The 22,515-nt window shown below is 41.5% G+C and overlaps 1 protein-coding gene across 1 annotated transcript in view; it reads right to left on the reverse strand.

Moving 5' to 3' along the window:
• Positions 1–22,515, reverse strand: part of loxl2b (lysyl oxidase-like 2b) — a 49,897-nt gene that overhangs the window by 22,457 nt on the left and 4,925 nt on the right. Inside the window, exon 4 of the mRNA XM_075468193.1 lies at positions 2,528–2,739. Coding sequence (XP_075324308.1) covers positions 2,528–2,739 — 212 coding nt within the window. The remainder of the gene's footprint in view (positions 1–2,527; positions 2,740–22,515) is intronic.

The raw sequence follows: 22,515 nt of genomic DNA on the forward strand, positions 1-22,515 counted from the left end.
AACTTTGGCTGAATTTGAATATTAGGCTTTGAGACATTTGTCATCCAGTAACAAAGACCGACATATGGAGTCATCGTGCTCCTTACAGTCTTGCAGGCCCGCCACATAAAAAAAAAAAAAAGCACCTTACGGAGCAAAGTTTAAACTTTCAAAGGCATGATATAACTCCAGACTACATGCCACTTACATGATTATTGGGTAGTGAAAAAATACACTTAATCTCAAGCAAGCAAAGCAGGCTAATTGGGGTTAGGGCCCTGGGAAGGTGACTATGAAGAGTCATGCTTTTAGTATGAGCTTCATATTGGAATAGTAACCCAGCACACAGTGGGGTATGTTACAGAACTTGTTATGCCTCAGGAGAGTTTACATGTTAGGTGAAATGATAAGCTTATCTGCCTTCTCACAAGGTCCGGCTGCTCAGAATAGATGGATTACCAACACGGTAAAGCAGGAAACCCTCAGGGATCAGACATTCAGACCCATGATAGGTCAACTGAGTTGTATTTTCTGCATTTGGAATTTGCACGACTGAAACTGTATGGACTGAAAACTTATTGGTCCGTATGCTGAAGTTTCAAACTGTTACCAGATTTTTTATTTTTTTCCCCCAATTTAAACTTATCAGTATCTCAAAGTAAAAACACAAAGTAGAAAAATGCAATTTGGTCATTGTGAGGATGTTGGAAAACAATCAATTGATGCATGTAAGAATATAATATTCTAATTTTTCAAGAATAGGAAGATGCATGTAATTCAACATGAAATACAGCAAATCTGTACCAGGGAATAAGCAGTCATTTAACTAAGTTTTGCAAAATTGCTTTTTGATTTGTTGCTAAATTTCTTGCTTTAAGTTTGCAAAATGAAGGTAAAGTTCTCCAGAAACATCATAAATGTGCTGGCTCCCATCACCTGCCGGCACCCAGAGCCCGTTTCATCTCAAGACACGAACAGCGGAGTTGACTGACGTGTTTGATACAGACTATTGAGCCAAAATGCATCTTACCATCATTGTAGGTTTTACCTCAACTGTTATAAGATGTGACAGTATTGGTTGAGGAAATTTTTGTTTAAAGAATTCAAATAAGACATAATACACATTGTGTACACTTAGCTTGAAATTCCTATACATTATATATGAACATCATAGCTTTATGAAATGTCCCTTTAGTTGAACGATGTTCACATGGTAATAATGGACTGAGTCTTGCTCATAAGTAATTATAATGAATACCCACTTTTTTCTGCAGAAAAAGGAGAGTAATAGCAGTGGTATTTATAAGGATATCCATCACTGTACTCTTCATTTAATTCACATGAAATTTTCCAAGTTTTTTTTATTTTGAAGAACTTATATTGCTATAGATGGAGTCAAAGTTTATTAATTCAGTTTATTCATGAGCATTCAAATTGTAATCTGTTATACTTTTGTGAACATTGTTAATTTTTAATTTTTTTTTTTTAAAGTAAACATTCTTAAAGGGACACCATGTAATATATTAAGTCATTTATTAGCTCAAATTAACATATTCATTCATAAATTAGTCCTCATTGGTGTAAAATTATCTCTGTCAACAATCTCACTTATCCTCCTGAGCGAAGAATCACTTGTCTGTATCTACATAGAGCGGGCAAGCTCTATGGAGGCTGCCATGTCCTTCCGGTCTATGAAAAACGACGAAGTGCCGAGAGGGACATAAAGCACTTCGAATCGCGTTTTCCCCAACGTCAGGCCTGCAAGCGGAAATGACGTCATTTTGACGTCACGTTTGCACGCAGGTATAAACAGAGCCAGTCTACGCCATTAGACATTCTCTGGTATAAACCAGCCTGAACGGCCTGCACTTTTGTTCGCAATGGAAGACCATAGTTATGCCACGCCACAGGAGAAGGGATCCTCGTCGCCAAAAAAGCGAAAAAGAGAATCTTGACACATACCGCCTGCCGTAGTTCAACAAGTTGCAACGCACATTTGAAAACGCGAGGCGCTAGAGAGCAAATTGATTCGACTTTGCAAAATAAAATTGCACCACTAGATGGAGGAAGAAATTACACAGTGTCCCTTTAAATAACTCCATAAACTTTACCCTGCTTTTAAGCTTACTTCTGTTTCTTTGCAAACACTGGATTTAAAAACATACTGAAATCACTACTCTTTTGTGAGAAAACAACAAATCCTGTGATAGTTTAATTTTCACAGCTCAAATACGAGTAATTTTGGTTGATGCGATTCCCACAAATACAAAGTTATTGTAGAAAATAAGTACAATTCATGTTTTAGGAGCTTTCAGAGCTATAACGTGTTGTTATGATAGTGTGAGGGTACCTGTTAAGGAATGTGAGACCAGCTGGGTGTATGATTAACATGCAATTACCAATTTGTGTTAAAGAAACACAACAGGGGGAATAACATCTGTCAACTGCCCCAACAGAACAGCCACCGAGTCACAGCATTTAAATGTTGGATGCACCAACACCATGAATTTTCTTCATGTGGAGCTTCTTAAGGGCCCACCATACTCACTTGTAGACTCTGGCGTTGTACTTCCTCTCCCCAGGGAATCCAAACATGCCACAGAGGACTCTGCTGTTAAACTGGGTCCACTCTGAGTTACAGATCTGCTTCCATTTGCCACCATCCTTCACCTCTACGTAGCCCTCAGTTACAGGGATGCGCTTTCGGTACGACGACAGGATGGCTCGTATGCGCACATCCTCCACGTGAATGTCAAGGTTCTGTGGGAAGAATGTTGAGAAACATGTCAAGTAACTGGATTAAAAAACGGGAAATATTTAAGAAAAACATAAATAATAATAATAATAATAATAATGTGTTGCTTTTTCATGTAAAGAGAAGAAAATACAACATGTAGAAAACTGAGATTTAAAAAAGCTTTCCCTATGACACGTGGTCATAAGGAACCACGTGTTCCACGTGTTTTCCTTTTCTTGCACGTGAACTTCTGCCATCTGATGGGATGTAAACGTCTGTCTAATGACTGCATTTCCTGTGTTACATAACGTGGAATCACAGACCCTCTCCCCCCTCTGTGTTCAGTAACCACAGCTCTATATGTGCTGCTTGTAAATCTTGTCCAGACGGCACAAACATTTTTACAGTGAATCACCTTGTTAATGCTAAACACCGAGACCCCCTGCGCCGCTACTGTTTTATTCTTTAAGGGCCAAAGGTATCAAAGGGTTTCCATGGTAACATGTGCAACAAGTCTGCTGCTGGAAAAATGCACAAACGCGCTTGGAGGTCGTTGAGAAACTGACATTTTTCTTCAGATGCCTCAAGCCTACACTGTCATCGACCACAAACCGGAGCAGAGCAGGGTTTGGAGAGTCCAGTGCTACTTAGACAAGAACACCAGAAGTGGTTCCATGTTAGTGTCCCACAGTGTTTAACAATGGTTAACTTGGATTCTGTAAACACAGCCACAGATATGTAGTGTGAGGCCTCAATCCATCATGTTAGCATCTGCACATAAAGACAGAGTTAGTCTCTTCGTTCTGCACCTCCTTCTGAGCAACACTAGATGCTGATCTTTTCTGCTCATAATTTCTCAGGAGGTACTCCTACACACGTTACATCTACCTGAATCCACAGAGACATTTTTCTTTATTTATCTAAAGAGATGGAGTTTGGTAAACTGTGCCAAAACAGGGGAGATGCGGTCATATTTTAGGACCAACACAGACACTAAATGTTCCCTCTACGCCCTACTGTTTTATAAGTTAAAATATAATATTTTCATGGTAAAATGCCTCGTAAAGAAGATATCAGTGTAGGATAGAGATGATCCCACTGACTTTATGTTTCTCTCATTGGTTCTTCCACATCAGCACCAGCCTCATCACAGAGTTTTAAGGTTTTTCTGTTGGCTCTTGAAGACATTTAAGTTAGTTTTTTTTCCCTTTTCTTTTCAGATTCGTCAAATAACAGTTTAGGTTCAATATAGTCCAATACAAATAAAGTAGGAAAATCCCACCTCAACTTTGTTGCAAACTAATAATGAAAGCTGTCTCTCTGCTGGGGAATGCTGGAAATGATCCAATTTAAACCTAAGGCTATGTCTAAAATATCCTTATAAAATCTGAGGGGTTTTCAGAAAAACTTAAAACTGTCCACATTTTATTTCTAAGGCTTTGAAGAAAATAGAAAATAAATAAAAACCATTTGAGAGGCAGATGCCTGGATGCTCCAGGCTTGAAAGGCAAAATGATGCAGATGTTGCTCCAGGTCATATTGGGTTAAGATCTGATGCTGCCAATTACCTTCTGAGAGCATCAACTGGAGAGGTTTAAAAAAAATAAAAATAACTAAAAAAAAAAGCAAAACATAAGCTTGAAAGTATTCCAAAGCTTCACGGCAGGGAATGAAGAATTTAAGCAGATAAACGCTACAAAAGATGGTCTTCATACATGAAGAAAAACAGCCGTTGCTTTTGGAAAACAAAAGAAAGGAAAGAAAAATAAAGCATCTAGGGGACTCTCCAAACATGTGGAAGAAGGTAATCTGGTCAGATGAAACATAAATGTAACTTGTGGGCCATCGGGGAAAATACTGCATGTGGTGCAAATCACAGTGACACATGGTGGTGGCAACATCATGCTCTGGGACTGCTTTCCCCATCAGCGGAGCCTGGGAAAGTGGACGGTTTAAAATGCAGAAAGATTCTTACCCAAACCCTGTTTCAGTCTTCCAGAAAGTTCTGACTGGGTTCATGGTTCAGAGGTACAAAGACTCTAAAAAAAATCCTTCAGGCTATTTCAGGGGAACTATTTAATTGGAATAGTCTAGTCAAAATCAGACCTCAGACACCAGCAGAATTCATCCAACTCGACAGAACTGGAGCAGATTTGCTTGGAGAAATGAGCAGTAAAACGTAAAGCTGTGATTGTTGCAAGCAGGCAAGGCTTTCAGAAATCAGCCACTTTTCTTAGACTTTTTCAAGGATTTATATTCCACAAAGATCTTCTGTGACAGTGTGGGCTGAGGGGAAGAAGCTCAGTCTGGCTGGAGGCAGAATTTGTTGCGTGGCTCAACAGATGAATTCCCCACAGACTCTTCTCATATATAGCCGAAATAACTTTGACAGAAAATGAGAGAGGAGGGTTTCCTAAATTGGCATTTGCCTCCAGGGAAGGGCAGACGCTACCAAAGTGAAAACTACAACTCATCTGTTTTTATATCCTCTGTTATTTTCTCACAAACATAACCACATTCATCATTTGGATCCGAAGCAATGACCTGTGGACTGCAGGGGATGTTCCAGAGCATAAAGTCTGAAATCATGTGTAGAAACGTGGTGATGGTGACCTTGTCAGGACGTGGTGGATGAACATTACAAGCATGCAAAATAACAAGTACAGGCAAATGTTGCTAATCAATCAGGAGCAGGTAAAAGTAGCTCCACTAAATAAGACAACCTACTCACAAATGTTGCTTTAAGCAACCAAACCGATATACTAGAAAAGAAACCCCTCAAAAACTGTCTTCTTTCAGTTTTTTTTCTTTTTTAATTTCCTTCGAGGTCAGCATAAGAGATCCAACTTGTTCCAGCTTACCCCCTCCCCCTGCTCATTCTTTTTAATTTCTCCTGATGAACTTCCTGTTCATTCCGACGGCCCTCACATGTAACTTTTGCAGACAAAAAGAAATGGCGCTCTGACTGGGAAAAACAAGCGATTTCTAACATGTGTGTCTTGTTTCAGGAGACTCTGGGGAGTGGGGCTTTTTCCTGAGTTTTTGCCTGTCTGAGACGGAAAGCACCACAGATGGAAAAGCCATTAGTGAGATGAGTTGTACAGGAGAAGTAAAAGGACCTCCGATTGTTACAACACGGGTCCGACTTTGAGGTTGTGCTGTAAATGTTCTTTTTCACCTTTGTTTAGATCCGCCAAATGTTTTCACTGAGAATTTTAAAACTGCTGCTATGGTCAACATCAAGGTAGAAATGGAGAAGCAACACAAGTACAGTGGGAATTTCTTAAAATCTTGTGAAAAGATTGTCACAGCATGTAGCTACACTAACTCTTAGTTAAAGTTGCACTAATTGATCCTTTAGAACAAAAACAAGCTGAAATGTGACATGTATTAGTTGTTTTTTGTTATAGACTTGATGAATATACATACATGCGTAGAAAAATTGATAGCTATACAGATACTTTATTGATCCTGTGAGGGAAATTACTTTGCCACAGCAGCTAATAGTTGCATGGTAAGGTGGCAGCATAAAAGGCAAAACATAAAGTATGATATAAACATTACATAACTAACTGGCAATATTAAAAAAGAAACATCATTCATTGGTGTCAGTGTCATTGGATTGTCTGTGATGGAGAGCACTTTGTTCAGTGCCCTGTCCATCATGGACTCACATGTCGCCAGGTTCTGACCAATAGTTTCTCCACTTTGGTCTGTTCTGTCCAAAGGACGTTCCAGAAGTCTTGTGGTTTGTTTGGATGCAGCTTTGTAAACCTAAGTAATATGTATTGCTGCTCATCTGAGGTTGTAATTTAAAGACGTGGTAAGGACCAGATTATTTTTTCCATTATATCCTGATACATAAAACCTTAAAATTGAAAAAGGGCTCACTTTCTTTTCCCATGACTGTAGCTCCTCCATAGCCTACAGTGAGGTCAAGACTTAATTTGCCAGGGGAGCTTAACAACATGTGGTTCCAATAGAGGCTTTCAACAGCTCGTTGCCAGCACGAATCACCTACAGCAACATACCAACACACTGGGTTCATATGCAGTGTGGAATTTGGTTGCACATCTGAGATTTTTCTTCACATTCTGGTAGGTCTTTGTCCATCTGCCCTTCAAGAAATCAAGGGTTGAAAATTATGTGTTTTTGCAGTTTGTGTTAATAGAATGCAGAGAGCATTGACTCACAGTTTGCACTTCCTCCTTTAAAATCCATTAAAAGAGCTCCTTTGTTAACAAACTGGAAACAGATGTTTCTCAACGCCATGAATAAAGAGCTAAACTGGGGCATAAATTACAAAGACAATGACTGAATGGAAATGAGGTGATTTAACGTGGCTTTATAACTGAACTGAGATTAAAACATGAGGAGCATTTAAAGATACTTGTGGGTGATTGCAGAGTACAGGGAGCTGACTGGTTGAATACAACTGAATGCAAACTGGCTACAATGCACTAATACTTGGAAATAATCTACTATTTTTGTGTTCTCTCTCCACTAAGTATTACAGGAATGATAGATGACATAAGCCTCTCTGCACTTACGTTTTTTTTCCCCACAACACTACCTCAAAAATCTGGCTCTAGTCTTCAAAGCGAATGCCTACAATTAGCATTTAGTCCAGCCTAAAATGATTCCAGATATTAATCAAACGCAGCACAGATCTGTGGAGGTGGAGCAATGACACTCGCTGATGTTCACATGGAGCCTCTGAAAGTGACATGAGCAGCACAGACAAAGAGCTAATGGATCCAGATTACTCATCTTCATGGCAGCTCGCACTGTCAGACTTGCTGTGTGGCACAAACTCCTGCCGTCCAGTCAAAGATAAAAAATGTTTTTTGTTTGTTTTTTTAAATCAAATTCTTGTGAGACATTGTAGTTTTACACCGGAACTCTGCAGACAACAGTAAGGTAGGAGATGTAAATCCCAGAGTTCTAATGGTAACCAAACTGCTTCTAACACTGTAGAAGTGTCCATCACCGTGTTTTAGCTTATAAAATCCTACCATAAAAAAATCCTGCCTACATGCTCCAGTTTTGGTGTAAAATGTCTTTGTTTCTCTTTTAATAAAATGATTACAAAATTAACCTATTCATCAAACTCAAAAACTCCTGGCGCTTTGTGTGGGAGAGATTTGGTCTGAAAACATCTCAACCAGTGAGTGGTTTGGACTTGCAGTGGATTTGAACGCTATGCTCTCAGCTCACAATCCCCATCTTTGTCTCCAACAAACTTCTGATTTAAATCATGCTGCACGTCAGAATTGGGAAGTTTTGAACTACCCCCCTCACATAATTTGAACTGAGCTTATCTGATGTTGAACCGTAGATTAATCTCTTTAGTAAATACAGAGCATAAATGCCATTTAAAACTTTGCTGTTAGTTCACTTTTCCCTTAAGATTTTAAGTCAATTCTGCGTACCATAAAAAGCTCTCACAAATATATCTTCATAAGCTTCCTTTTTACCTTTTAAAAAAAAAAAAAAAAAAAACCTAAGGAGCCGCCAAACACTTTAAACAGCGTAACTCAAAGACTGGTGTCTTTATGGTTTTACAATTCAAAGTGTGAAAGGCGTCCTTCATATTTCATAACACTGATAAAAGACCAACAAACGTACCTAAAACTCTCTGGCTGATCCCAGCTCTGTTCTGTGTTAATTTCTCCTGATAACATCAGGAAACATTTTCATTTGAGCGTCCCTCCTTTCTTACAGACTTTATCAAACTGCCTTTGATTGCAACAAGGACAACTTATTTACTTGGAGTTTTGGCAGAGGTGACAAGTAACGAAGTACAAATACTTTCTGACTGTACTGAAGTAGATTTGTCAGGTATCTGTACTTTACTTGAGTATTTATTTTTCTGATCAGTTTTTACTTCTACTCCCTACATTTATACACAAAAATATGTACTTTCTACTCCTTACATTGTAAAAACAGGCTCGTTACTTTTTTTTTTTTTTTTTTTTTTTTTTTTAAATCTCCAGATGACGATACTACGTAAAAACTTACGTACAAGACATGACGAACTAGAGGGGGAAAGAGGGAGAAGAAGAGGGGGACAGGTAGCCACAAGAAGAAGTCGAGTGAGTGAGGGGACGGTAGAGAGAACCGAGAACTTGTAATGTAGCAGTGACATGGAGGAAGGAAGCGAAGCGGGGAGTATTGCCGACGGCTACGCTTCAGAAGATTCAGAGAAGCAAGGCATTCCCTATCCATGGCCCTATTTAAGAGTTATTCGTAGTTGTCGGCTCCAAAAAGGATTCACGGTGGATGTGCTGTGTCCTGTGTCAACTGAAAAACCACAAGCTGCTAGTGACCCATTAAAGGACTCTATGCAACTTCTCAAAAAGCCCATTATGGAGCTGCCCCTACAGGCTAGGAGGTAATGTACGGTTACACTGTCATAAATCTCCTTCTCTTCCTTGCTTCATCAGTCAACGTCTTCTTCTGTTTCTTCGGTGCCTCTGCCATGATGATTGTACTGACAATGTTGCGCTAGCTTAGCCTTATACCTGGGAGCGTGAGAGGGGTCTATTTGTTTTTGCGGTAGGTGTGCCAGAAAGCAAGTCGAAGTACTTCCGCTTAGCTCCCGGGCCGGTCCAGCAAAGTTACATAGCGCAGTTATTCCAACTCAGACCCCCGAAGGGCATAGGAGACAGGCTAATCGTAATATTAAAACTCATTCTAGCCGCACAATTTTTTTTCAAACTGTTATTTTAAGGTAGAAATGTTACATAGTATTGCTTTAAGAGTCACTAGCAGCTTCTTATTAAAGGATAAGACCGGTTTTTTGACATTGGGCCCTTGATTTCACATTATAACACGATGTTCTACTCACCCCTGCTTGTTGTTGGTCATTTGGAGCTGTTCCGAAGATATTCGCGAGGCGTCTGGCTGCTCTCTTGAGATATTTGGCCATGAAACGGTTTCCTATGGGCAAGCTTATACAGGCACAAACTATGCTGTTTATAATTTATTAATTACTCTACACTAGCACTGATAACGTGGAGGTGCGTCGCTTACTTAAAAAAATCCAGGTTACTAATTTTGAATTTTAGCCGAATGAATAAATAGGCAGCAGGTCTGTGGGCTGTCTGTGGCAGTAGCATGAAGAGGACGTCAGTAACACCCACTTTACGACAAAAAAAAAAAATCAAAATTACAATAACCCGGATTTTTTTAAGTAAGCGACGCACCTCCACGTTATCAGTGCTAGTGTAGAGTAATTAATAAATTATAAACAGCATAGTTTGTGCCTGTATAAGCTTGCCCATAGGAAATCGTTTCATGGCCGAATATCTCAAGAGAGCAGCCAGACGCCTCTCGAATATCTTCGGAACAGCTCCAAATGTTCAACAACAAGCAGGGGTGAGTAGAACATCATGTTATAATGTGAAATCAAGGGCCCAATGTCAAAAAACCGATCTTATCCTTTAAGAGTGTAAACATCCAATATGGCTTATTGGTCATAACTATTACTGATTATTGTTTGGTTGTGCTGCAGTGGAAAAAGAAAACAACCTAGATTATTCAGAGTACCAAAGCTGTTATCCAGATGCTCATGCAGTACCTCTGGTCAGTTCAATCTCGATTATATCGTCTGAACTTTTTTCGTTTAACAAAATTATCAGAGGATGTATTGTGTTTCATTAACGTCAAAAATGAATTTATACTTTTACTTTGAAAGTACATTTCAGAGCCTTTACTTTCTACTTTTACCAGAGTATTTTTTATTTTTTACACATGTATCTGTACTTCTACTTTAGTACAGAATATGAGTACTTTTGCCACCTCTGGGTTTTGAAAAATGACCAGATGTTTATTTATGTTTTGTCCGATATCAGATGATTGCCTGCCTAATGAACAGACACGCAAAACACACACCATACGCCCTCACAGGGGAATCAGCACTACTTAGCTGAGCAGTGACTTGGGTTTACTTTTCCAGATACATCAGATCTCTATTTTCAGTCAACATGTCAGAGTTCAGATGGATTAAGTGTTTATTTCACCCTTTTTTTAAAAACACTATGGCAGACAGCTAATATGCAACAGAAAAAAAAAAAAAAATGCTTCAAACCTGACTGTTTGGGAAAAAATAATATAACTATCAGCTTGCGATATCATAGATCAGGGGTCGGCAACCGCGTTGCTTGGGAAAATAAATTAAAAAGTATCCGATTGAAGTGTATTTTATTTGTGGGTTTTTTTGTTTGTTTGTTTTTTAATTGTAGTTCTAAATTGGAAGATTATTGTGATCTTGAAATAAAATTATATTCTAATCACTCAAAATATGCGTCACACTCGCCGAAAGCCGGTATATGCCCGCCAAAACGCTGTGCATTTATCGAGACTTTCAACCCCAGGTAGGCCAAGTATGGAGAAATGTAAGAAAAGAAAAATATCTGAATGAAAATAGAACATTTAATGATGCCTGGGCAGATTCATTTGCATTTACCTCTGACGAGAGTGGCTTACCAGTATGCCTAATTTGTGGTGAGAAAGAGACAGTCAACTCGGCTTGTCTTTTTTAAAAAAAAAAAAAAAAAAAAATCTTCATTTTAGAAATACAAAAAGTATTTGCGGCTCTCAGAGTTTTCTTTTCCATGGAAACCGGGTCCAAATGGCTCTTTGAGTATTAAAAGGTTGCTGACCCCTGTCATAAGCCCCTTTCACACTGCCGAATAACCCGCGTTTAATTCGCGAATTTAGCGTGTCCGCTGTTGTGTTCACACTGCCGACCCGGGCTGCCGCGTCAACTCGACTCGCCTTTCGACCCGCGTCGGACCCTAGTCTTTTTGCCGAGCCGAGTTTGATGTGAACACAATCGACGCGGGTCGGACGTGGGCGTGACATGAGGAGTTTAAAAGACAGAATGGACAACTGATTCAGAACAACAGCGACAGGTGAGGACAAGTTTTACTCTGTTTTAGCCTACATCAAGTTGGAGACATTTTTTAATATGGCCAACTGGGGAGACAAAGAGGTCCGCGAGCTCCTCAGCCCCCGAGCAGAGGACGTTATTTTCCGCCACATTTCGGGGACGGTGAAAGATGGACCTCTGCTGGAAGGGCTGGCGAGAAAGATGGGAGAGCGCGGTTTCCCACGCAGCAAGACGCACCGTAAAGTAACATCTCCATGAACTGCATTGCAAAAATGAGTTCTCAAGGTGTCCCGCCATCGTTTGTTTGAAAAATTTGATGCAGACAGGTGTATTTCACCCTACCTCCGACGCATGGCTTGTGCCTACGTCATTGTACACGCCCAGCATTTTCTGTGTTTCGTGTGACGCTCTGCCACTAGGCAACGCCCCCTGAACTCGGCTTCAGGCGACACGGGTCACCCTGACACGCCAAGCGTTCACATTGCTCGACGCGGGTCGAAGGTGCAATTTGGACCCGCTAAGATAGCGGGTCGCAGTGTGAAAGGGGCTATAGATAGAAGTAAAGAATCCTCACAGGCACTGAACTTCACTCAAATGTCTGAGCAACACTTCAACGCTTCTTAAGCTTTTTCAGTCTGGACCTTGGTGACTGTAACCATGCCACAAAGTGACAGAACACTGATGTTTGATGAAGATCATATGACACAGCTGGAGGCTTCAGAGAAGCAGGTGAGTGGGTCTAAAGTCGCCATTCCCAAGGCTTGCTATGACTTTGATTCCAAGTTTAATAAGGCTCTTGAAAATTTAAATAAAACGTTTGTGCCACACACTGCACATTTTAACAGTGGAGAAAACTGTCTGACCATTTAAATAGCTTCATGCTTCTTTAATAGAAGAATAGAAAAATACTTTATTTATCCCCCAATGGGGGAAATTCAAATTCATCAAGTAGCTCAACATTTTTTTAAATATTTACAATGATTGAATTAACAACAATAATAATACTACTAATAACTAAATAATAATAAATGACTAAATGGCAAAATAAACAAATAAATAAAAATCAATCAATCAATTTGAGAAGAACTCAGCAGTCACTGTTATAAAGTCTTATGGCTGTGGGAACAAAGGACCTTCTGAACCTCTCAGTCTTGCAGCGCAGAGAGATGAGCCTCTCACTGCAGCTGCTCCTCTGTCCTGTCAGGATGCTGTGGAGAGGATGTTTATTATTCTCCATCACAGAATCTAACTTCCTCCACCACAGCACCGAGAGGGTCCAGCCTTCTGCCTACAACAGAAGCAGCCTTTTCACAAGTTTGTCCAGGCGCCTACAGTTTCTGTCTGTAGTGCAACTCCCCCAGCAGACAGCAGCATAGAACAGTGCACTCTCAATGATAGTGTGATAAAACATGCACATCATATCACTGCAGACATTGAAGGACCTGAGCCGTCTCAGGAAAAAGAGATGGCTCTGGCCCCTCCTGTACACTGCGTCTATGTTGGCAGACCACTCCAGTTTATTATCCAGCACCACCCCCAGGTATTTGCAGGTCTGAACATTCTCTAAATCCCCTCCATCAATGCAGACTGACTGGTATGGGGTTTTAGATCTCCTGAAGTCCACCATCAGCTCTTTGGTTTTGGTGGTGTTCAGGAGCAAACAGTTCTTTTTGCTCCAGTCAGTAAAGGCCTCCACAAGGTCCCTGTACTCCTTCTCCTGTCCACCGCGCACACATGCTACAACAGCCGTATCATCAGAATACTTCTGAATGTGGCATGACTGAGTTGTACCTGAAGTCTGATGTGTACAGGGTGAAAAGAAAAGGAACCAAAACAGTACCCTGCGGAGCCCCAGTACTGCATTCCAGTGTTCCAGAAACACATTTCCCCATCCTGACATACTGTGGTCTGGCAGACAAATAGTCTATAATCCATGATGTCAGGGAGGGGGCCACACCCATACCGAGCATCTTGTCTTTCAGTATGGGAGGCCGTATGGTGTTGAAGGCACTGGAGAAGTCAAAGAACATGATTCTCACATATGAACCAGGCACATCCAGATAAGCATATGCCCAATGCAACATGTACAGAATCGCGTCTTCCACTCCGATGTGTTTCTGGTAGGCAAACTGGAGGGTATCAAGATCCCCAGAAACCTGCAATCTCATGCGACGAACAAGAAGTCTCTCCAAGGTCTTCATGATATGAGATGTCAAAGCCACCAGTCTGTAGTCATTCAGCTCCACCGGTTGCCCTAATTTTGGCACTGGTATGAGACAAGAAGTTTTCCACAGTACTGGGACTTTTTCCATCTGAATGCTCATATTGAAGAGCCTCTGAAGAGGGACTGCTAGTTGACCAGCACAGTCCCTCAGAAGCCTTGGACAGACTCCATCTGGGCCGACAGCCCTCCCTGACTTAAGTCTCCTGAGCTCAGATCCAACCTCCTCTATAGTTAGACACAGAGGTTGTAGCGGAGGGATAGCGACAGGAGTGATGTTGCTATCAACCATAGAGATGGGGGTGGGGGTGCAGCTGGACAGAGGAGGGCTAGTGGTGGGAGTTGCTGCAGAGGTGGAGGAGCAGCTGGACCGAGGAGGCCAGGCGGTGGGAGCAGCCACAGATGTGGAGATGCAGCTGTGCTCAGGATACCTGTAGGTAGAAGCTGCCGCAGAGGTGGAGGTGTGGCTGGGTTCAGAAGGCCTGGCAGTGGAAGCTGCCGCAGAGGTGGATGTGCAGCTGGGCTCTGGATGCCTGGTGGTGGAAGCTGCCGCAGAGGTGGAGGTGCAGCTGGGCTGATGAAGCTAGGCGGTGGGAGCTGCCGCACAGATGGAGGTGTGGCTGGGTTCAGAAGGCCTGGCAGTGGAAGCTGCCGTAGAGGTGGAGGTGCAGCTGGGCTCAGGATGCCTGGTGGTGGAAGCTGCCACACAGGTGGAGGTGTAGCTTGGCTCAGGAGACCAGGTGATGGAAGTTGCTGCAGAGGTGGAGGTACAGCTGGACAGAAGAAGCTTGTTGGTGACAGCAGAGGTAGAGGTGCAGTCAGGCAGAGGAGAAGCTTGGCGATGCAGGTTGCCATTGAGGTGGAAGTACAGCAGGCCAGTGGAAGCAGTATAGAGGAAGCAGCTGTAGTGGTGGGGGTGGAGGGAGCAGCAGCAGAGGAGGGAAAAGCCACACTGTCAAACCTGTTGTAATAATGGTTGAAAGTATTGGCTCTGTCCACATCACCTTCTACAGACTGAGAGTTCTTCAGTCTGTATCCAGTGATGGTCCTCATGCCCCTCCACACCTCCTTGGTGTTACTTTTCTCCAGCTGTCTCTCTACCTTTTTCTTGTACTCCACCTTAGCTCGACGTAATGTCTTTTTAAGCTTGTGTTGTACACTCCTCCGCCTTTCTCCATCCCCATTCTGGAACGCCCTCTTTTTCTGGTTCAGGAGGTCTTTGATGTCACTGGTGATCCATGATTTGTTATTTGGATAGCACCTTACAGTCCTCACTGGAATCACAGTGTCCCTACAGAAGTTAATGTAGTCTGTGATGGTGCTGACCCTCCTGTCCATGTCAATGTCCATTTCATCTTCCTCCAGCAGTACAGCCAGTCTGACATCAAAGCAGTCTTTCAATGCATCACTCGCCTCTGGTGACCACTTCCTGAAAGATCTGGTAGTAACAGGAAGTCTTTGTACACAAGGTCTGTATGTGGGTTGTAGATAGACCATGCTGTGATCAGATCGACCCAGTGGTGGAAGAGACACTGCCCTGTAAGCCTCCTTCACGTTAGCATAGAACAGATCTAATGTCTTTTCTCCACGTGTTGGACAGTCCACATACTGTACAAAGCCAGTCAGGCAGGAGGATAGAGAGACGTGGTTGAAATCTCCTGTGATTCCAATGAATGCCTCAGGATGCTGGGTCTGTATCCTAGCAACGGCGTCATAGATGACGTCACACGCCGTTGCCACTCTCGGTGGAATGTAAACAATGATGACGACTGTGTATGGGAACTCTCTAGGTGCATAGAATGCACAGAAACCAACTGACAGCAGTTCGATGTGTGGAAAACAAACCCTCTCCTTAACGGTCACATTGCGGGGGTTTACCCATCTCTGATTAAAGAACAGTATAACACCCCCGCCTTTCCGCTTACCGCCGCTCGTACTCAGGTCACGATCCGCTCGTACGGCTGTGAAGCCGGGTATGTTCACACATGAGTCTGGTGTGTTGTGGTTCAGCCAGGACTCAGACAGACAGATCAAACTGATCTCTTTATACAGCCGTTGGTTCCGCACAAGCGCCTCTAACTCATCACACTTGTTTGGCAGTAAGCTAGCGTTTCCCATGATCACCGAGGGCAGAAAAGGCTTGTACCTCCACCTCCTGTTGTGCCTCTTTGCCTTTAGTTTCGCTCCAGCTCTGCATCCACGGTACAGCTTTTTAAGCTCGGTCGGAATTGGATGTTTAATTCCGCGTCCAATCCTTGACAGTGCCAACAGTTCTTCTCTTGTGTACACTGCTTTAGTAGTAGTGCACATTGTCAAAAAAATTAATTAAAACAAAAAAACAGATCAATAAAAATAACTAAGACTAAATAACTAAATAACACAGACTTGCTGCCGATAAGGTCGGCGCATAGCAACTGACATTTGTCAATAAGACAAAGCTGTTGTGCACATGACCGGTCTGTTCCTTTCACATCAATAAACACTGAATTTGTCGACCTGCAGAGACAGATCACAGCAAATAGACAAAGAGCAACAGCTGTTCCGAATGACATCCCTCCTTCGTTCTGATGTCAAATAGAGTTCAAAACTATTTAATTTCTAGAGAGACGTTTGAGATGCGTTGTGGGACTGCGATGTCTCGGGGTGAAAACTTGTTCTTAGCTGCAGAAACATTGACCAACTACGTGAGCAAAATAAAGAAACTCAAATCCTTTTGAGGCTGTGACACAAAGAGGGGCTGCGTTTAAATCCACTGCATAAACATGGTGAAGGGCTGACGAGGCAATACATAACACCATACCACGACGTGGTTGGTTTTACAGGGAGGCAAGTGGAAGATTTGACCTAAAGTCTCACGGGGAAAAAATGACTGAAGAGAGGAAAATGGGAAATGCAAACCCCCCACCTTTTCCCCCTTTCAAAAGCTTTAAATGACTTGTAATTGAGCATATTTGCTCCAAAATTACTACAATTACAATACTGAACATACTAAGCCCTAATTACATACCTCCACGCTGCCTTCGTCTGACAGGCAGCTCTATTGTGCAGCCAGTCTCCACATTACTTGACATTTCCCCATGAAATTTTCCTCTTTCTCAATCAGTTATCCAGAAGTTTCAAACTGGACTTTTTGTCACTTTTTGAGTTCTGACATGAATTAACGAGGCTGAAAAATCTGAAAGGATGACTGTTCATCTATTTTGAATGAATAAGGCCACCCTCAGCTAGTGCTGCCAAACAACTAATTTCATAAGCCCTGGAATTCTGTAATGTTAAAACTGGTTCTCTATGGAATGAAATGCACACCAGTGCTCGCAGGTCAGACCTCAGAAGTTCTCTGTAGCCACTAAAGAACAAACTGAGGGCCGGCAGACTTCCTCAGAGCCTGAGAGGAATGTATAAATAAACGCTGAAAAGATGCTGCGGTAAATATTTCAGGGATGCAGAGCTGAACACTGACTGTCAGTGTGTGTGTTGTTTACAGTCCAGCTGGCCGAGACATTGCCACATATAGTCGCAGGAAACCATACAAACCTTCAACCACAAAAGAACAAATCCATGGAATGATAGGTTTATTGTATGCAGCTGAAAAGCTAAAAATACAACTCGTCTTTTTAGTCTGTGAGAAGACACAGAGGATGTACTGAGGAATCTGAACCGAGGTTTCAAAGGTCAGCAACATGTGTCTGCAAGGGTTCACAAGGGTTCTGCTCGGGTCTTAGCTCACTCTCTCAAGTATTTCCTCTGTGTTTTTTTTTTTTCCTTTTAAGAAACTAAGCCTACCAACTGGAAGGTTCTCCACATGCAGCCTACTAATCATACCAAACCATAAAAATCCCCAGCGACATGTCGTCATGGCAGCCATTACACACATTACACTCAAAGAAGGCCAGGTCTCTATGGCAGTGTGTGGTTTATATGCTGGGGGGCCATGTGACTTATTTTCGTGAATGGAAAAGCTGAGTCGGATTTTTTTTTCCTGAATCCAGACGTCTAGACATCTCCAGACGCACACTGGAGAACTGTACTCTTTAGTTTTTGTCTCTGTAAACTCCTGCGCAGGAAATCAGACATATCTGCTTATATGATACTGCTTTAGAAGAAGGTATTTTTACTCATGATGTGGCATGAGTCAGAATCAAAAAAAACTGAGTCTGACTGACTAGGAGACTGAGAAGGTGGTCAGCAGCACCACAGGAGACTGTACTCTCACTGTTTCTCTTCACTCTGTACAGAGTCCTGTCATCTCCAGAAATACTCTGATGACTCTGCAGTTGTTGGGTGTAGAAGTGATGGACTAGAGGCTGAGTACAGCGAGGTGGAGGAGAACTACAGATACCTGGGAGTTTACCTCCAACACGGCATTAAAATAAATAGATGTGGTGTACTACAAAGCAGGTTCAACCCAGACTTTCCAACTCAAACGGGTGGATTTGGCATCAGATGATCAATCACAATCATTATTTCTAGCAGGCTGTAAAGCAACACAGCTGCTGCAGCCAAAGAAGGAAGAAAAGCTGATAAAAAGAAAAATACATACATTATCTAAATTAGCTTTTAAAAGACTTTATAGGATAGATGTTGATAGAAATATAAAACTACAGACATAACGTGGAGTAATTTAGCAAGTTTGATAGACCATATGCTCAAAGGATAACGTTATCGGGAAATCGCTAACAGTTTAGTGATGATTTTAATGAATAAAAATAACAAAAGTTTGTTCCAAATCTTTAAAAGTGAATGGGAACAAGTTTAAGACTAAAAGCAGTCCCTCTTTTAGGCTATATGGACATTCTTTTTGGCTGACGCATCTCTTATCAAGATGCTTCTGAGTATCAGATAGTGGTCAAATGGTGTCATTAACTCCTGCTGTCCACAAACTGTTGTCTTTTTATCTCTAAACATTCCTTGCTCTGGAGAAGGTTAGATTTTCAGTACAAAAATCTACAGTTGAATCTACTTCCTCCTGCTTTGTAGCCCCAGCTCATCATCATGAAGTAGGCAGTTTTCCTAATTATCATCATCATAATAGAGATGTCTATAAAACAGTTTAAAGGAAGCCTCCAACTGCAAACAAAGTCTGTTCATACACTTTCTAAATACATTTGGATTTACATTTAGAAACCTTGTGTTTTCCTGAACATGTTATGTTCATAGAACATGTGGGGACACAGTTAAGGCCAGCAAAGCTAACACTACTGAACACATGCAGTGGGCAACAAAATAAGGAAGTAACCTGAAGCATATCCTGGAGTTGAGGCAGCAAGTGCAAGCTTCTGTTCATTAGCTATTACAATCATAGCACATCCAAAGCTTTGCCTGTGGGCGATGAAGGCCGACGTTTTAACAAGGAATATGATAAAGCTGGTCCTGCTACGTCAACACAAGTGGTACCACAAACATAGAGGAGTGAGAAGCTAAATCCTAGAAATATCCTAGATTACAGTTAAAAGAACTTCTTCATCTAAGAAGTTGATGCCTTAAAGAGTTATAGTACAGGGCAACATTAGCATTTGTTTGGAGCATTAATTAATCCAAGCCTATTATTGTCTCCCAGTTTTTTCTGGTCTCTATCACTCCTGAGGGAAGCTTCTGGCTTCTGAAACTCTCCAAATAGAAGCAGAGGATGGAGTGAGGGAAAAAAAAAACAAAAAAAAACAAAGACCGAGTCTGCGGTGCACTCATAACATTGGAATGCCTGCACAGTGATCAGAAAGATAACATTGGTTTAGAGTGTGCAGAGCTGTGTGCTGATTTTCCAGCCGAAAATAAGTACAAATAATAATTAGGGCTGGGACTTTAGCGCGTTAAGTTCGATTAATTAACTACACACATATTAGCGCGTTAAAAAAAATAACGCATTTTAATCGCACACTATAATTATTTTTTTTTTCTTTAAATACAGACGGATGGAAGCGTCGACAAGAGCGTGCTTGTGTGCAGATTATGCAACAAGGAATTCGCGTATCACCGCAGCGTATCAAGCCCAGAGGCGGCGCTAAGGGTTTGCTTGCGGTTGCTATAGCAACCCCAAGAATGTGCTCAGAAACCCCATAGCTACCCCAACTTTGCGGCTAGAGGCAGGTTTACTGCTCACAAAGAACAGAAGTGCAGTGCAACAACGACAACAATATTAAGAAGTAAAGAATCACGTATGTTGCTGCGTGGTAGCCTATCCCCGTTTTTCGTTCTTTAGCTGATAAATATACATATGGAAAGGTATAAAACACCAGCTTTACTGGTGAAACGGCTATCCACATTGTTCCTAGATCTACAGTAGCTGTGGTGATGTCATTCTACAGTCAGCCAATCACGTCTGTTCTAAATTACCCGGGGAAATCGGAGGTCTAAAATAATATTTCCATAAAGCGAATTTATGAGATAAATAGAAACCCTATTTAATTGTATTCTCAGTTTAATTCGTTTTTGAATAGTCATACGTTACAGTTTTCCTCTCATTTTAGCACCCATTCACTCATAACATAGCTAAACTGCAATTCTAAATGGATATTTGGCGATTCTAACTGGAATATGGCGATTTTGAGAATGTCCTTCTTCAAGTAACACAAATAAGGTAGGAAATCCCTGTTGTTTTTCATATGCTCGCCGAAACACTATTATCAAATAGTCTTCTTGTGACTTGGTTTGTTAGTCGACTCTAGGTGCTTGCAGTCTATCTAGAGCTACTTGCTAAGTAGCCTAGTGTCAGTGCAGCACCATCTTTTGAAAATAACGGACACACTTTTTACTTTATGTTAGGTTGCCAGCATGCTTCCTCTGCCATAATGTGATGCGAGTAGATTGGCTTGAGTAGGCTATGTGTCTGCTGTGGCAGCGGACAGAGTGGTGTGAGCAACAAGTTTGAACGTAATGTTGTGCCTGTGTGATTTAGCACTGTACGAGGCTACTGTTGGAAGCCCGCCGGGTAGAACTATCTCTTGAAAGTTGTCGCCTACAACTGTTGTGCGTCAGATGAGATGAAATAGAAAGTCCGCACTGTAGCTCATTCACTCCCAGCTCTTTTTTTCCAAGATGAAGTTGATCAAAACTTATTTGAGGAACACAGTGGGCAAAGTAGCCTTTGTGGATTGGCTATTTTATCTTTAGTGAACGGGCTATGAATGAATGAGATGGACAGGTATGCCTGTGTGTGCGACTGTGCGTGTGTGGTTGCGTACACGGGCTGGGGCTGTCTTGCCCCTGGACCTTCTATGCAGCTGTTCCACCACAACGCACAGTGCGACATCTGTCTGCTTGTGAGCAGTAAGCTCCGCTGATAACTTAAAGTTTACAGTATGCAAGGGCTACATTACACTATGCAAGGCTGCATGCAGACGGTGGAGTAATGGGTCAGTAACGTTGATGCGCGGGGGGGGGGGGGGGGGGGGGTGCGCTGTTTTGACTAGCAACCCCTCACATTCATGCAGCAACTGCATAGCAACCCCAACGAAAAATCGCTGGCGCCGCCGCTGATCAAGCCACAAATATCACCTCAACGCTAAACATGTAGCAGCTAGCGTGGAAGCTAACGGGGGCCCAACGCAGCTTAACATCCAAGATTCTATATACTGTGTTTTCATGCATGCTACATTCAGATTTCAAATAGGGATATGTTCTGTGTTTGTTGAAATATTGTTAAAAATGTTAATTTTATAAAGTATATGCGATTAAAATGCGATTAATTAATTTCAAAGCCTTCTTGAGACGCCTGGTTCAAAAAAAAAAAAAAAAAAAAAAAAAAAAAAAACTATTGAGGTTTTGAGTTGATTTCTGCAATTTCTTTATACAGACATTTCTATTGGTAGAGTTTGATTTAAGGATAGTTAGAGTTGAATTTATGCGTTATGGGTTTGCATTTTACTTTTTTGAAATGTTTATATAAAATTCCCATCTACAGCCTGCTTGAACATCTTCTTTGCAATTTTACCTCACCTTCCCATCAGACTGAATCCTTTTAACACCGCTATTCCTCTTTGATAATTCATATGGACCATAGAAAGGTGGATCAGAGCCGTGTCAGTGTGTGCTTCCACACAGCAAGCCACTGTCGCAGATTCAGCTGAGTGACAACAGCGATTTTATTAGAGGCTGTGTTTTCTGCCAACTAAATCTGGCAAATAAGCGCTTTAACATGTGAAGACTGTTTAGTCTTATGACCTCAGCTGTTAGCCAAGTTAGGGATCATGTTTACCAAATATTTGAGATTCTTGATCAATTTTTTCTTTACTTCCTGTTGTTTTTGATTTGACAGATTACAACAAGAGGTGATGTGCTACAAAATTAAGTAATTACCAGCAACACAATCAATAATTTTTTTCTGATGGCCTTATGAATGATATAGACCTTTTTATCTATATTAACTGTTTTTTTTTTTAATAAAGGAACAGTTTCAGAAGATTAAATGCTATTAAGTAAGCTTTTGCCCCATTGAATTAGAAAATGTGAATTAAATTGATGGGTAATGATAAATGCAGACAGAATTTTACAATCTCGGTCGTCACTTTGACGAAGAGTGATAACTAACGCAACCCATGAGCTTGAGGTTATAAAAGAGCCCAGACATTACAATTCTACAACAGTGATCGAGCAGCCCTACATATTACCTCATTACATTTACCCATTAATGCACAATCTTTCATTTACATCCAAAAAAAAAAAAGACGTGTTCATCTAAAATAACCA

This window comes from Odontesthes bonariensis, chromosome 6 (genome assembly GCF_027942865.1).
Source record: "Odontesthes bonariensis isolate fOdoBon6 chromosome 6, fOdoBon6.hap1, whole genome shotgun sequence".
In the NCBI taxonomy this organism is placed as follows: Eukaryota; Metazoa; Chordata; class Actinopteri; order Atheriniformes; family Atherinopsidae; genus Odontesthes; species Odontesthes bonariensis.